The 17,842-nt window shown below is 45.8% G+C and overlaps 1 protein-coding gene across 1 annotated transcript; it reads left to right on the top strand.

Annotated features, from left to right (window-relative positions):
- The first annotated feature begins 2,400 nt into the window (after nt 1-2,400).
- On the top strand, nt 2,401-6,705 carry LOC104421099 (arginyl-tRNA--protein transferase 2). Its single transcript, XM_010032939.3, is given in 6 exon segments — nt 2,401-2,715; nt 3,003-3,041; nt 3,446-3,596; nt 4,108-5,259; nt 5,481-5,652; nt 6,033-6,705. Coding segments are annotated over 6 exon segments (1,974 nt in total). The 5' UTR covers nt 2,401-2,576; the 3' UTR covers nt 6,354-6,705.
- The last annotated feature ends 11,137 nt before the right edge of the window (nt 6,706-17,842 follow it).

The following is a 17,842-nucleotide window of genomic DNA, read 5'->3' as shown; positions in this document are numbered from 1 at the left end:
TCGAAAAACCAAAAAGTCGGTGAGGATAATTTTAGAAGAAATTTTTTTACCTCCGGTGGCCTTCTTGATTACCGAGAAGGCTGAAAGCCCAAGAGCTTTCAGCTTTTCAAATGCAAACTTTTTTTCAAGGTGAGTTTTGAAAATTTTATCAAACACCCAATATCCTCACCGACTTTTTTGTTTTTCAATTTTGCCCTTATTTGCGATTGTTCATCATCTTCTCCATTGGGGTTGGTTAGCGCCAATGGAAGCAACCTTTCTAAGAGGAGGTAGAGCCACACGGTGGTTCGCCGAACGAGCCACCGTGCTCGATCGACAAACTTCGTGACGGTGTAGACAACCTCAAGGTCAGGCTGTGTGGTGGTTCGTCGAACGAGCCATAGTGCCCTTGTCCAACCGATGAGCCACAGCGCTGGTCTAATGATAGCTTACTGCCCCCCATCGGCCGTTCTCTCTTTCCCCCTTCAAGTCACAATCGAACCCTCGTTGGACGAAAAACCGTGGCTTTGCCTCTGTTGGGGCAAAGTTTGTCAGTCAAACGAGGGCTCGGTGGGATAGAGAGAGGGTGGCGAAGAGAGGGAGAGTCGGGCTAGAGAGAGATCGTGCAAGGGAGAGGAGAGAGAGAGAGAGAAAGTGTAGAGGAGTATGCCATTTGGGCAAAGAGAAGAGACAGGAGAGAGGAGGGAGGAGAAGGTGCATGGGAATCTGACGTTTGGGCCTACTTTAATCGCGTGTCACCTTTTTAGATCTCTTCTTTTTTTGTTATGCTAGTTACATGACAGGCACCAAATATTTTCTCGAGTTGAAGGCCGTCTGTTCTAGGCCCCCGTGCATCATTTTCCCCTTCGATATGAAAAGGGCCAGGATCGACTATTTAACTACTAGTTGTTCTTTTTTTTTTTTTGGCTGGTGTTGAGTGGGAGTACCTTTCCATCACCGTCGTCATCATCATCATCTGAAAGAAGGACGGCAATCCCTGCCAGGCTGCCACGACATCTTCCTCAAAACTTTTTGTTGGTTAGTGGTATAGGGCTTTTACTATATTTTGGGGATAGAGATCAGACTACGAATGTGGCAGTCAGAGCAAGGTGCGTTTTGATTGCCGGAGAGTGTGGATATGATATAAAATACGAGCAAATACATCTTTCGATTTTGGCCCTCCTCTACTTTTCAATTTCCTACATTGTATCCTTCGTTCTTATTCTTTCCCTTTCCCTTGTATGAACTATGGATTATCAGGACCCAACACCAGCTGATACTTTCTCAATGGAAAACGGACTTTATGTCAGAATGAGCTATTTTAGCAACAAATTAATACGATGAAAAATCATAAATTGATATATTTATCATAAATTAATTTTTTATCACAAAAAATTTCAAAATAGTATATTTGTGACTTTTTACTCAACGTTAGTTTCTATCAAATTATTATATTAATACCATGAAAAATCATAAAATAAATAAAAAGTAAGCCCTCAAACTAGTACGCCTATTTATTGTCATGTGTTATCTAATTTAGTAATTTAATGAAATTTTTTAATGAAAATTAATGAAGAATAAATTTATTAATAATTTATCAATTTGGAGTTTTTAATAATTAAAAAATTAATTTTAAATTAATTTATTGTAAATATATCAATTTGGAGTTTTCATTGTATTGATTTGGATCGAAAATATTAGGGGAGAGACTCTCGGGGTGAAGAAACGCTAATTGCCGCCCCTTTCGATGGGCCCTTCTGGTAAAAAAAAAGGGTGAAAATTGTGGCCTCATTCGGGAAACATTCTCATAGTACACCACTAGAAAGGCAAAATAAAAATAAAAATGGAGATGATACTTTTCTTTTTTTTGGTGAAAGGAAATAAATATATTGAGAAGAGGCTAAAAATACATAAGATTAGGGCTTCAAAACTCGTACTTCAAAAGATCAAAAGGAGTGAAAGGATGCCATTATGTAAAAGCCACAAACACGCGGCACACACCCTACGACGCAACGCCAAAGACAAGCACGGCATAGATAGTCGGCATTCAAGCAAAAAGCGACAGCCAGGGAGAAGAGTAGCCCACGGCTCCAAAAGAGAATCCGACAAGGCTACGGGTCCCCGGAGAAAATGATCGGATCAATACTCCAACTTCGTTGCAACCTTTTGCTCCTGAAATTATCTTCAACGTTTTTTGAATGTGATAGCCTTATATTGGATTACTTTGAAAAATGGTTCTTCATGGTCGGGTCCGAAAGAGGCTGATTTGTGAAGACGATGCTATTTCTATTTTTGCAAATGAGATGGTACTTTTCTTTCGTCTCTTTTCCGAGGAAAGATCCTGGGGGAGGAAAACCGGAGAAAAAAGGGGCTAAACCACCTCGCGGAGTGAAGAAGAGCTTTGAAATGAACAGCCCACGGATTATATATGCAAATTCCGGAAACGGACTGCACCCCGTCCCGGTCGGACCGTCGTCATCTCCACTCGACCCATTCGAAGTTCGTATAAATAAATCGGAGACGCCGGCGATTTCCTCTCCCTCTCTCTGCCTCTGCTTTGGTGATGAACAGCTGAAGGGAGGGAGCTTCGATCGGAGATGGCGGCCAACCGTCCCAGCGAGGCGACCGGCGGCGGTGGCGGCGGAAGGGGGGAGTCGGTGGTCGAGGACTGCGGCCGGCAGGAGAGCTCCTGCGGGTACTGCAAATCGCCAAATGGGTCCTCCAGCGTTTCTCACGGTCCGTACGGTTTCTCCTTCGTTTCTCGTTGTTTGCCTCCCTCCCGTGTCGTTGAGTACGGTTTTTGCCCGGGCTCCGGTGGCTCGGGACTGGAGATGCCGTGCTTCGGGGTTTGCTTTTTTCCGGCTTTTGTCGACTGTCGTGACGTTCACGGTCGCTGGAATTGCTGATTCGCGTTTAGTCTTTAGTTCCAATCTGACGCTTCGTTGCGTGTGTCGGCTTGCTGTGACGATTTTTTCCCGTTTCGGATTGTTTGTTTTTTAACGTCTCTTCGACTTGGATCGCAGGCTTGATCGCGGAGAGCCTAAACGTGGATGACTATCAAGGTTGGTGCGGGATTTCCTATTTTGAGAGTCTGGGCAGCTCTGGACTGTCGATGCGCTGTAACTAATCGACTCTCGGCTCATGTAGTTTCAATATGTGCACATGTCTGGTCGAAAGAAGTAGAGAAATTTCGAATGCTTGATCCGTATGAGGGAAATTTATGCCTACTCATTCTATCAGCAGTTAAGACACGCACGTATGCTTCCGTATGTGCGTATTTTAACTGCAAGAGCTCAGAGAAACCATGTTGGAGCTATGGTGGATGCTGAAGTTCCGACTCGAGTCGTTTCTATCCCAATAGTTTTCTTACTGTGGCAATGATGGCTCGGATAGATGTTATAGTACATTCGATGATTGTGCATTTATCTTTTGAGTGGCAATTCATACTTCGATGCTCATCCTGTAGATCTCCTTGATCGAGGATGGAGAAGATCTGGCTCTTTCCTTTACAAGCCAGATATGAGTACTACGTGTTGCCCTTCTTATACTATCCGCTTAAAAGCAGCGGACTTTTCTCCTTCCAAGGAGCAAAATCGAGTATGCAAACGGATGGAAAGGTATTACTTTAATAACCTCTCTACATTTTGGATTCTATTCATTGGATCATTGCATCTTCACATATGATTTTTTTCATCAGTCCGTCGTCGTTGGATTTTGCAAAATCAACCACCACCCTGTTTTCGAGACAGCATTTGAGTTTGGAGTCCATTCTTTGTCAATTGATTAGAGCAGTGGTCATCAAAAATACTATTTGCCCACTCTGAGGCTGGTAGGCATTGGAATGGTATTTCAACGGACAACTCCATGAGTGGAATTTTAGTTTGACGTCACTAAGCTTTCCAACCTAGGAGATTTCTCAAAGTGAAAGAGCTTTGCTTTTTAACTGCTTGAGAAATTTCTCGGTCTTTTTACACCATGAAGCTAAACTTAACAAGTGCAATGGTTGCGAAAATTGTTAGGCTACTTGTGCATTTCAACCGAATTATACCTTTGAGGTGAGGATTTAGCAAAGCTGCATACTCTGGATATAATGTACAAGAATTTCTCACCATGGTGATTATTTTCTAGGTTTCTGGATGGTACACTGGACACCAAAGCCAAGCCTGAGCTCCTGGAGGATTTAAATACTTCTAAAGTGGCATGTGAATGTGAATGTCATGGAAGGTCAAACTTGGCAACGGTTGAAACTTCTGTGGACGTGGAGGAGGATAAGAATGAGCCAGAACAATTTATGCATTACTTGTCTGATGCAATTGATAAGGCTGTGCGGGCATGTATCGAAAGCGAGACGTTTTCTGCCAATCTTCAATTACCTAAAGCTTCTGTCAAAGGAGTCTCCCCAACCAAGAAGAAGAAGCTAGTCAAAGGATTGGAAAATCTCTCGTATACCAGTAACATTGCTTTCCAATTGGCTGCCACTTTAAGGCGTGCGCGGTCAGAAAAAAAGGATGAAAAAGGGTCAGAATTCTCTGGAATCTCAGCAGAAGACCAACTGCCTTCTGAGTTGACACCTCGAAGGATTGGAGAAAAGTAGGCGCGGTCATTGTCTCAAACGGATGAAACATCTGGCTTCTTGGTCCAAGCATGTAACGGACATCTGAACTTTTATTCTATTGCAGAGCATGCTTCAGTGGATAAGACTGGCGATGAAAATCTCTCTCTAAAGAATCTTCAACGAAATGGAAACAAGAGAAGATGTATGGTGAGGTGCTGTAACTGTTGTTCAGGAAAAAGGCGGAAGCTTGAGATTCTTCTGAAAAGATCCACTTTTGAGCGTGAAGAATTTGAGTTGTACAGGCGATATCAGTTGAAAGTGCACAAGGACAATCCAGACGATATCACAGAGGAAGGGTACGAGAGTTTTTTGGTTGACACACCATTGGTTTTTGTTCCCTCGACCGGTGATGGTTCAGTTCCTCCCTGCGGTTTTGGGTCTTTCCATCAGTCATATGTTATTGATGGCCGATTAGTTGCGGTTGGTGTGGTGGATATCCTTCCTAAATGCTTGTCGAGTAAATATTTATTTTGGGACCCTGACTTTGCCTTTTTATCTTTGGGAAAATATTCGGCTTTGAAAGAAATATCTTGGGTGAAGGAGAATCAAGTTCACTGCCCCAGTCTTCAGTATTATTACCTTGGCTATTACATTCATTCATGCAGCAAGATGAGATATAAAGCAGCGTATTGGCCATCTGAGCTTCTGTGTCCCCTCCGTTACTCGTACGTCCCTCTTGCACTCTCCTTCTTCTTTGGATGAGACTTTATTTCTTCAGTGTCTTGCAAATTGCGAGGAAGTGAACTTTTAAATTCATCATCCCTCCTAGTTCAACTACTTCACACTTAATAGTCATTATGTGAGTTCTGTTATTCTTTTACACTTGCAATAAGTACCTGTGCATATTGTCAAAGTTAATGTGCAAGCTAGTTAATGCATATCTCAGGTGGGTTCCCTTCAACGTTGCAAAGCCTCAGCTTGATGAAAGAAAGTATGTTGTCCTGTCAGATTATAAAGATGAAGATGAAAAGCCAGTGCTGCCTCCAGTTTCTGAAATGGAGGATAGGGATATTGGAAAAGCTCTAATAGGATTACGGGGGTCTCGCCTGAGATACAAGGTATGAAAAGTTCATCAGCAACTCTAAATCTCCTTTCTTATTGGGTGAGAAGATCCTTTTGCGTCTGTTATTGGATGTTTCACTGTTGAATGTCATTTTGAGTTTCCACTGGCATTTTGGTTAATATAGAGAAGAGAAGCCAATGGGTTATTGTCTGGACAGTTCTTCAGCTAGTGCCCTGCTTTTCTCTAATTCGTGCCTCCAATTATTTAGTTGATTTTACCCCTCACAGAAAAAGAATTAAGTGTGTTTTTTTCAACTGATGGAACTCACATAATTACATAATCTACTTGGTGTCTTGAACAGAGATCCGTCTTGTGAGTTGCCTGTATGTACACTTGATACACCAAATGGCTCACTGGTCTATTTCTTCTATGAAGGATCTGCAAGGGGCCTTTGGTCTTGTTGAGCTCGAAGCCCAAGTGCAGAGGTATGTGAGAGTGGTCGGTCGAGAGTTGTCTGAGCGAATGGTCTATTCACTTGAGGAGGAGGAGGGTGACGACGACGACGACGACGACGACGACGACGCCGGCGGCTTCGCTTCCGTGGATGGTTTTTTCTTGGAGCATGTGCCGGCCGACTGTCCGGTCTACGCTGTGGCTGGGCAGTTCTCGACGGACGAGGCGGACGGCCCCGTTTTGCCACCCCCGATGGAGATGCAGCCTGAGGAACAATTTGCTTTGAGAGAGTGGAGGATGTGAGTCTCGCGATGTTACAGAATTTTGAGTCTTCTATGGATCATTCTCTCTGGGGAGAGATGTCTTGTGGTCATATCAGTGTGGTGGTTTGAAGAGCTTTGTTCTCTGATCTTAAGTGTAGTGCGATGATTAGCTTAAAGAGCAATACCGATGATTCTCGTGCTATGAAAGTGATGCTATAATCGCTGAGTTAAGTCGGGGAAAATAGACTTCTAGAAAGAGAAAGCCGCACTTTTGAGTGAATAGAGGGAATTTTTTTGGCTGTTAGAGCATCTTAGTACTGTTATCATGTAGGATCACTTCAGATGACCTCGTAGTGGTGCTAATTCTGTGGGAAAAATTATGATCTTTGCAATGCTTCAGAGATTGAATTCGCAAGTTGGGGATTGGAAGGGACCTGGGACAATTGGGACGAGAACCCTCGACACTCATACCCACCTAATGGCTAATAGCAGCCTCAGAATTCTCTCACTTCTCGAAAATCCTGTTAACTTTGTGTGATTGTCCTGGGGCTTGCAGAATCTCAAATTCCCATCTGCTTATGGATTTCCATGGCCTTCACAATTGAGTCCATGCGATCTTATCTAGATTTTGAAGATAATATATATATATACTCTCTTTTTTTCCGTGAGATCACATGCATTTTGTCGTAGCTCCTATAGAAAAAGCCTTAGCACACAATAACATGAAAATGCCGTAGTGAATGGAATTAATTCTTGCCTGATCTAATGTTAACCAACTTAGGCGATTGTAGAAGCCCTCAAGAGGAGAGGGATGGGGATTGAGGGGAGGGGGAACGTTGAAATCAAAGCCAATGACTGCTTATTTATTGAAGGACCAAACCACCATGAAATAACGACTGGATTGATTTAATAGTTTTGAAAGTATGATTATCGCATAGCTTCAAAGTTTTTAAAGGACGACAGTGGATATTAGAAATCCAAGAGTTCCAATATGATATTACCCAATGATTAGGTACGAATTTAATTACCCATTGTTCAATTCTGTGCTTAGACTTTACTAAAGAAATAATATAAGGTCTTGCTTTACTTGTAAATCCCTTCAGTGCTGGTGACTGTTAACCTTGATCAAAGCAAAATTCCTGCTTTTGTGGGGCACTATGTACTTCCTCTTTTTTTTTTTTTCCTTCTCTACGTGATATATTATAATAAAAATTTGTTGCAATGCAAAGGAAAAATGCAGTTCGATTGGAAGAGAAAGAGAAGATGGAGAAAGAGCTATTGAACCAAATAATTGGTGTTTCGACCAAAAAAAACCAAATAATTGGTGAAGCAGATGAGTATAAAATTGAGTTCTACAGGAAAAGGATGATAACATGTTAGAACAACAAGACAACCAACGGGGAAAATGAGAAGGCGAGCCCTTCCAATCTGCAATTGCAAACTTAATTCATGATGTTTATCTTTTGTTCATACTTGAATTTTATATGTATTTTTTTAACAATTTGGCCCAGTGCATTAAATTGTGATCATTTAATTCATGGAAGTTGTGCTGACGACTGTTAGTGGAATATTCAAGCCATGGTATTTGATTTTTAAATTTGCAACAGTTAATCAAATTGATTTAAAATTGATCTTTTGCAATCATTGTGAAGAACTGCATAATGCTGACTCAAGATTTGAAATTTAAGTTCCAATGCATCAGCCTTCTGTTAATGTAGGCTGATAATGTCTAAGGTATGAGAAGCGTTAGTAGCTCCCATGCTTGCAAATTGGAGTCAATCAAGTTAAAGTACCCTTTAGAAACAATTCTAAGTATCGAATGCCCACTACGATCAAATAGTATTTTTGCAAAGGAGGGGCACGCCAATGGTATATCATGTGTTTGAACTGCACTTTAGCCTCATACCTTTTTATGGTAGTGCACACCATCCGACATTATTCGATATAATGAGGTAAAATGCATTGTAGTTGGTGGAGAAGGGTAAAGGGCACGATGTGTTTGGGGAATTGTTATTAGTGCTATAAATACACCGGCGATTATGGAGAGTAGATTCTAGGACCAAATTAAAGTAGATTACTAGCGTGTGTTCATATCATATGAAAGTGATTAGAATCTCGGTTATTTCCTAGGACATTTGGTATCATGTAGGATGGGGAAAATCAAAATGTCTTTGACCTCAACTAGTTAGAAATCTGACTAGTGTCAATGTTGTACTCGTTACAATACATCTAGGACTTAATACTATCGGGACTGGGTGAAATAACACAAGTTGCATAGGATGGGGAAGAAACTGAATGTAGTTGAACTTAACTAGTCTGAAATTAAATTGGGTTAATGTCATAGGTTATGTTCATTATGATACATCAAGGACATCTTATCTATTGTTTAATCCAACGACAGGTGAAATAACACGAAAAATCATAGCACTGATAGTTGCATAGGACCATTGCTTTTATGCGGTCACCTTTGGCAATCTGGTAGGGGATGTTGTCATGGTAATGTTATTGGCCTTTTCTGATGCTATGTCCTTCGTGGTTCAGTTGTTTTTGGCTAGCCTACGGAAGTTCCACACTGAGGCACACTGAGGCTGACAAGAACTACTGGAAGGCGATTGCAGAGCTCCTCCCTAATGAAGTTCCCACCATAGAAAATAAGAGAGGAAAGAAGGATCAAAGAGAAGAAGCCCTCTGTTGTCGTTGTCCGAGCCCCTAAACCAGGAAAACCAACCGAAATTTCAAGGTTGCAACAGATTCTCTTGAAGCACAGTGCTCCGTCCCACTTGAAGCTTTGGCCGCCATCGGCACCCAACACAGATGACCCTGAAGTCAGTGATGCCGCAGTGGCTGATGCTTTAGAGGAGGCAACAACTGCTTTGGTGGTCGCCCTTGAAGCTGTTGCCGACCGATGCAGTTGTCGCTGCTTGACTGGAGCACACATTGGGTCAAGTGTATCCGATGGCACGGGACTAGCGAAGTAATACATTGAGATATGACTTGTTATTCTGATAGGCTTTTTGTAGATGCTGATACTATGTTATCATTTATGTAATCGACGTTCGAGGTGACAATCTTGCCATCTCTTCATATCACATCTAGATTTGAAGAAAATATTAGATGCCTCTTGTGTAGCCAGCATAATTAAAAAAGAAAAAGACCTAAAATGGTGACACATGTCCAAAGTGGGTCCAAACGTCACTTCCTTGCATGCTCTCCTCTCTCCTCTCTCTCGTCCAAATGCTGCACGCGCTGTTCTCTCCTCTCTCTCGCCCAAATGCTAGACTCCCTTGTGCACGCGCCTCTCGTTGGATTTTTAAAAAAGCCTTTGAAAAAATGCAAAAACTTTTAAGTTAAAAAAGTTTTTCAAAATATAAATCATGTTTATTAAATTGTACTCTAAGAGTTCATTGTGAAGTACTTTTGAGTAAAATAATATTTGGAAAAATTATACAGACAAAGCATTTTAGTTTTTTTTATAAAAAAAATAAAATAACTAGCCCTAATAAACCAAGGGTAGGCAATCTTGATCTGTTGCCGATGGTGGTCATCTGCCCTAGAGACCATTGGTGAAGGCTGCCTAGGGTTGGGCAAGCCCTAATGAGTGTCGTGTGACCCAGGCAACCCCTCATAAAGGTCACTCGACCCTCATAAGGGCTAGCTAGGTCATGCAAAACCCAAGTAGCCCTCATCGATGTGACCCTCGCGAAGGTTGCTTCGCCCCAATGAGGGTTAGCTAGGTCGCATAGCTCGCGCAACCCCTTGTCGAGGTTGCTTGACTCCAATGAGGGCTAGTTGGGTCACACAAACCTAGGGCAACCTTTGCTAGCGTGACCCCCGCGGAGGTCGCTCAACCGTAACAAGGGCCAACTAGGTTGCATGAAACAGGGTAGACTCTTGTCGGGGTTTCGCAAGTGACGAGACCCATCTACTGTTCGGATCAAGCGACCTTAGGCTACCTTGTGCAACCTAGATGGCACTCACCCAGGTCACATGACCCTCGGCGACGATCGCCTAGATCGCTACAATTACACCAACCTCTCTTTGGCCCATTGTCGACACGCTAGCTAGCCCCCACAAAGAAGAAGACGAATAGTCGCAAATAAGGGCAAAATCGGAAAATCAAAAAGTTAGGAAGGATAGTTTAAAAAGAAATTTTTTTACCTCCCCCTGCCTTCTTGCATATTGAGAAGGATGGAAGCCTAAGATAACCTACAATCTCCTCGAGTTTTTAGCCTTTTAAATGCAAACTTTTTCTCAAGGTGGGTTCAAAAATTCTATCAAACACCCAATATCTTGGCTGACTTTTTGATTTTTCGATTTTGCCCTTATTTGCGACTGTTCATCTTCTTCTCCGTTGGGGTTGGCTAGTGCTAGAGGAGGTAATCTTTCTAAGCGGAGGCAGAGCCCCACGATGGTTTGTTAGATGAGCCACCATGCTTGATCGATGAACTTCGCAACGGTGTAGACAACCTCGAGGCATGTGTCACGGGCCGATCGATCAACTCTCGATCAACTCTCGATTCACCCGTGCGGCCTTAAGGTTTTACCCCTAAGCAGCCTTTCACACTCGACTCACAACGAACTTCTAGAGAGATAAACACTTGATAAGAGAGAAGCTCTGGATTTTCATATATGTTGTGAATGAGTTACAATGAGGGAGGACACCCCTTTATATACAAGTATAAGGCAAACCCTACCCGTAGATCTCCCTTAGATCTAACGGTGGAGATTGCACCTCCCCATCTACCAACCACTTGCATTCATAGCCAACTACCAGCTACTCGCATTTATAACGTATGCGTACAAATACGGTATCACCCGCCCCTAGGAGAATACTGTACATCTTGGGAACAAAGGTCGAGGGTCATCACGTGTCACGCCCGTGCCATGGAAACCTCTTGGACATGCTAACTTTCGGGCCGTGACATTCTCCCCCACCTAATCAGGCAACGCCCTCGTCGCGTCTTCGGCATGGAAATCTTCTATCTCTTTCTTGAACTGCCAAAGACTCTCCTCGGGCTCCCAACTGGCTTCGCTCTCCGGAAGACCCTTCCATCGGATCATATACTCGCGCTTGGGCGCACAATACCTCTTTCGTATGACTCGATCCGCCAAGATGGTCTCAACTTCCCGATCATACGAGGTCTTTGCCCCGAGCGGTGCTCGATGAGACTCTCCTCGATCCGGGTCTTCCTCATCAATTTGGAAGGGTTTGAGCATACTTACGTGGAACACCGGATGCACTTTTAGCTTTGGCGGTAGCTCCAGCTTGTATGCGACTCTTCCAACCCGTTGTAACACTCGAAATGGCCCCTCATAGCGACGGATCAACCCCTTGTGCACGTCCTTGTATCGAAGAACCACGTGCAGCTTGGCCAACACTTGATCCCCGACTTGAAACTCCACATGTCGTCGCTTCTTGTCCGCCCATTTCTTCATGCGTTTGGAGGCTTTGTGTAGACACGCCCGGGCCAAGTCCGCCTCTTCTTGCATGTTCTTGGCGAACTTGTACGCGGGCGGGCTACTCCCCCGGTAACCCGAAGCAATGGTGCTCGGGGTGTTCGGTTGCTGCCCAGTTGCAACCTCGAACGGACTCTGGCCGGTCGACTCGCTCCGCTGCAAGTTGTAGGAGAACTGGGCTACGTCGATCAACTTCGCCCAATCCACTTGCGTCGTGCTCACGTAGTGCCGGAGGTAAATCTCCAAGAGTGCATTGACCCGCTCCGTCTAACCGTCGGTTTGGGGATGCAAACTCGTTGACATGTTCAATTCTGACCCCAGCAATCTGAACACTTCGGACCCGAAATGTCCCGTGAAGGGATCCCGATCGCTCACGATCGTTTGTGGCACCCCCCGCACTTCACCACATGCTTCATGAATAGCTTGGCCGCTTCCTCAGCCGGGCAATCCTTTGTCGCAGGCACAAAGGTTGCGTACTTGGAGAATCGGTCAACCACCACCATCAGAGTCCGACACCCTTCGGATTTGGGTAGGTTGACGATGAAGTCCATGGAAATGCTTTCCCATGGACGGGATGGGATGGGAAGAGGTTGTAACAAACCTGGCGACGATCGTTGCTCCAGCTTGTCTTGTTGGCAAACCAGGCAAGTCTTCACATATGCCTCCACGTCGTCGCGCATTTGTGGCCAATAGTACCGATCTTCGACGAGGGCCAACGTGCGGTGGATCCCTAGATGACCCGCCCACTTCAAGTCGTGGCACTCGCGCAAGATTTCCTTCCTCAACTTCCCATGGAAGGGTATATATAGCCGCCTTCCCTTGGTGAAGAGGAGTTCGTTCTCACACCAAAACTGTCGGGTCTTACCTTCCTTGGCATACCCGATGAGAGCTTGGGCTCTTGGATCATGTCCCAGCCCTTCTTTGATGCGGTCGACCCAAGGGCAGCTTGGTCGACTCACCGTGTGGCTCATCAATTCCGTCTTTTGACTCAACGCGTCTGCCACGGAGTTGGCCTTCCCCGGCTTGTACTCCAGCGCGTAGTCGAATTCCGCCGAAAATCCCGCCACCGAGCTTGCTTCGGACTCAACTTCTTTGGGTCTGAGTAACTCGTGGCCACGTTGTCCGTCTTCACGACGAACTTCGATCCCGAGGATGTAATGTCTCCACGTCCGAAGCGGTGCACCACCACGGTCATCTCCTTCTCTTGGACGGTGTATCGACGCTCCGTGTCGTTCAGCTTTCGGGACTCGAACGCCACCGGATGTCCATCCTGCATAAGAACACCACCAATCGCATAATCTGATGCATCGGTCTCTACCTCGTAAGGTTTGGTGTGGTCGGGCAACGCCAACACCGGCTCCTCGGTCATGGCGGTCTTCAATCGGTCGAAGGCTCTTTGGCATCGATCCGTCCACTCCCATGCCCTCTCTTTCTTTAGTAGGTCCGTGAGTGGCACGGTGATGCTCGAGTAGCTCCGCACGAACCGTCAGTAGTAATTGGTGAGGCCTAAGAACGACCTCAACGCAGGTACCTTCGTCGGCGGCTCCCATTCGACGATCGATTGAATCTTCGCCTTGTCCATCCGCACTCGTCCACCCCCGACGATGTGCCCCAAGAACGGAACTTCTTCTTGGGCGAAGGCACATTTCTCGCGCTTGACGAACAGCTCGTTCTCGCGCAAGGTTTGGAAGACCTGCCTTATGTGCTCGACATGTTCTTCCAACGTCCGGCTATATATCACGATATCATCTAGGTAAACCACTACGAACCTATCTAGGAAAGGGTGGAGTACCTTGTTCATCATCGTGCAGAAGGTGGCCGGAGCGTTGGTCAAGCCGAATGGCATAACCAGGAATTCATAGGATCCGTACCGCGTCACGCAGGCTGTCTTCGGCTCGTCCCCTTCGGCGATCCGAACTTGGTAGTAACCCGATCGAAGATCCCGGCTTGTGAACCACTTAGCGCCCCAAGTTGATCAAAGAGATCCGCAATGAGCGGGATCGGGTACTTGTTCTTCACGGTCAACTTGTTCAGCGCCCGGTAGTCGATGCACATCCGGAGTGACCCATCGTGCTTCTTTTGGAATAAGACCGGCGCACCGAACGGGGCCTTTGACGGCCGTATGTAGCCCGCATCGAGCAGCTCCTTGAGTTGCCTCCTCAACTCTTCTAACTCGGGTGGCGCCATACGGTAGGCGCCATGGCGGGCGGTCGAGCGTCGAGGCACTAGCTCGATCCGGTGATCCACCTCCCTCTTGGGTGGCGGCTTCTTGGCGGCTCAGAAGGCATGACATCCTTGAACGTGTTGAGGACTCGGGTTGCTTCCGTCGGGACTTCCTTCCCTTCACCCTTGTCGTCCTCGATCTTCAAGGTCGCCAGGAAGGTCACCTCTCCCTTCCTTGTTCCCTTTGTGAGTCGTATGGCCGAGATCATCTTTCGATCACGCTCCGACTCACGATGGACCGGAATCACGCATTGGCTACTCTTGTCCAACACGCATATACATTCCGCAAAGGGAACTACAACATCATGGATCCTATCTAGGAATTTAATTCCAATGACAATATCGTAGTCGTCAAGTGGAATTACCTCTAGAGTCTCCTTACCTCTCCATGACCCGAGTTGTAGCTCCACGTCCCTTGCAACCCCGATCGCAGGGACTTCCTTTGAGTTCACGGTCTTGAGCCAGCTGGCTCCCTTCTCAACCCGTAGGTTAAGCTTCTTCGCGGCTTCTTCCGAGATGAAGATGTCGGATGCTCCTGTGTCCACGAGTGCACTCATCGTGGTCACTCCGATCTTCACGTCCGCGAACATCAAGCCCTTAGGCTCCTTCGCCTTATTGGCCTTGATCGTGCTAAGGAGTCGCAGCGATCCCAATCGCGCTTCCTCCCTAGGCTCGTCTTCTTTGCAAAGAGCGGCCAACTTGGCTTTGTTCGGGCAATCCCGCGCCATGTGTGGGCCGTCGCAGAAGAAGCAGCTATATGAACGTACCTTCCTTTGCCCACCTCCATTTTGTCCCGCATTGGCCCGGTGAGGATGAGGACCATTCGGTGGTCTAGCTCCGTCGGGCGATTGTTGAATCTACCCCGATCTCCCCACACGGTGCCTTTGTCCCTTGGACGGGTGTCCGGTCGGGATGTGGAAGGCGACGCCTTATACTCCACGAGCGACTCGGCTACGGTCATAGCTGTAGTGAGATCTCCCACGTTGTACCGCTTCAACTCTTGCTTCGTCCATGGCTTGAGACCGCCCATGAACTGGTGAAACACTTCGACTTCGTTCATCGAGGGGATTTGGAGTAGCAACTCCGAGAACCGCTTGATGTAATCGCGCACACCGCCCTTCTGCTCGAGACGCTTCAGCTCGTCACGAGCTTCCTCCTCCGCATAAGCGGGAAAGTAGTTCCGTCGGAACTCTTCGACAAAACCCACCCAAGTCGCGATAGGATTCCCGCACCTATCATCCGACCGATGACGCCACCACAACAAAGCACTATCCGCTAAGTACATAGATGCAGTGTTTACCCGTGTTTGGTCGTCGTTGATTCCCATGGCCTGGAAGTAACGCTCCATGTACCATAGAAAGTTGTCCACGTCCTTGGCCACCCGCGAGCCCCCCTTTCCTTTGGCTTCGGCGTGTCCACTCGTGGACCTTGCACCGTGATGACACCGTTCACACGTGCGGCTTGTGCTTCCGCGAGCTTACCCGTAAGCTCGGCAATCTCCGCGCGCATGGCTGCCATTGCGACCTCAAAGGGTTCGCCGTTGGGCTAGTTCCTCTGTAAGGTCCCCGGCGGCTCGTGGCGGTTCTCCCATGCCGGTCTTGAGCTCTTGCACTTCCGCAACCAGCTCCTCCTTCCGACGTCAACTCCGTCCACGGTGCAGGTCGAGGTCGTCGACCGATCCTTGGACATCGGAGACGAACAACTCTAGCTTCGCCATCCGTTGTGCAAGATCCCCCATAGGCTCTTTTGAACCACCACGGTTCTTCTTCCCCTTGACGCCGCTCTTCTCGGCGTTTCGCCCACGACGCGTTAGTCATCACCCAGACTAGCGCCTCATCGATCGTGGATCGCCATTACACTTGCGCTTGGATCGCAAATCGCCCGATACCACTTGTCACGGCCGATCGATCAACTCTCGATCAACTCTCGATTCACCCGTGCGGCCTTAAGGTTTTACCCCTAAGCGGCCTTTCACACTCGACTCACAACGAACTTCTAGAGAGATAAACACTTGATGAGAGAGAAGCTCTTGGATTTTCATATATGTTGTGAATGAGTTACAATGAGGGAGGACACCCTTTATATACAAGTATAAGGCAAACCCTACTCGTAGATCTCCCTTAGATCTAACGGTGGAGATTGCACCTCCCCATCTACCAACCACTTGCATTCATAGCCAACTACCAGCTACTCGCATTTATAACGTATGCGTACAAATACGGTATCACCCGCCCCTAGGAGAATACTGTACATCTCGGGAACAAAGGTCGAGGGTCATCACGTGTCACGCCCGTGCCATGGAAACCTCTTGGACATGCTAACTTTCGGGCCGTGACACATGTGCGGTGGTTCGGCGAACGAGCCATCGTGCCCTTGTCTAACCGACGAGCCACAGCGCTGGTCTGATGATAGCTCGCTACCCCCCATCGACTGTTCTCTCTTTTCCCCTTCAAGTCACAATCGAACCCTCATTGGACGAATAAATTGGACGAATAAACGTGGCTTTGCCTCCATTGGGGGAAAGCTTGTCGGTCAAACGAGGGCTCAGAGGGATAGAGAGGGGGTGGCGAAGAGAGAGAGAGAGAGCGTGTGTAGAGGAGTATGGCATTTGGGCAAAGAGAGGAGATAGGAGAGAGCGTGCATGGGAATCTGGCGTTTGGGCCTACTTTAAACGTGCCTCACCTCTTTAGATCTCTTTTTTTTTTTTTTTTGTTTTGTTATGCTAGTTACGTGGGAGGCACCAAAATATTTTCTGGAGTTGAAGGCGTCTGTTCTGTCCCGGGCTTCTAGCCCCCGTGCATCATTTCCAAGTCAATATGAAAAGGGCCATGGTTGACTGTTTAACTACTAGTTGTTCTTTTTTGTCTTTTTCTTTTTTTGGCTGGTATCATCTGAAAATAAGGCGGCAATTGAAGTCCCTGCCAGGTTGCCACGACATCTTTCTCAAACTTTTTATTGGTTAGTGGGTGTAGGGCTTTTACTATATTTTGGGGATAGCGATAAGACTACGAACGTGGCAATCAGAGCAAGGGGTATGAACGAAATATGTCACCCGTGCGCCTTTGATTGGTGGAGAGTGTGGATATGATAGAAAAAACGTGCAAATACATCTTTCGATTTTGGTCCCCCCTTACTTTTCATTTTGCTACATTGTATTCTTCGATAATATTCTTTCCCTTTCCCTTGTATGAACTATGGACTATCAACACCCAACACCAACTTATACTTTCTCAATGGAAAATGGACTTTATGTCGTAATCGAAGTTTGAGCTATTTGAGCAATGGATTAACATTGATATATATATATATATATGATAAATTTACTCTAAATTGATTTTTTTTTTTTTTATTACTCAAAATATCAAAATAGTATATTTGTGATAGTTTTACTCTACTTTAGTCTTTAAATTAGATCAATACCTTAAAAAATCACAAAGTAGAACATATATGATAAATAAAAAGTAAGTCTCCAAACTAGTACGTTCATGAATTATCATATATTATTAATTTAATGGTAAAATTTAATGTAAACTAACAAAGAGTTTATCAGTTTGAAGTTTTTGACAGTTAAAAATTAATTCAAAATTAATTTATTGTAAGTATATTAATTTCGAGTTTTCATCGTATGATCGCAGTGGCAAATATTAGGGGAGAGACTCCCGGGGTGAAAAAACGCAAGTTGCCGCCCCCTTTCGATGGGCCTTTGCGGTAAAAGAGGGTGAAAATTGTGGCCTCGTTCGGGAAATATTCTCAGAGTACGCCACCAGAAAAGCAAAAAAAAATAAAAATGAAAATGGAGATGATACTTTTCTTTTGTCTCTTTTCCGAGGAAAGACCCTGGGGGAGGAA

Source organism: Eucalyptus grandis, chromosome 10 (assembly GCF_016545825.1).
Source record: "Eucalyptus grandis isolate ANBG69807.140 chromosome 10, ASM1654582v1, whole genome shotgun sequence".
NCBI classification, from domain to species: Eukaryota; Viridiplantae; Streptophyta; class Magnoliopsida; order Myrtales; family Myrtaceae; genus Eucalyptus; species Eucalyptus grandis.
This window is presented reverse-complemented; position numbering and strand designations above follow the sequence as displayed.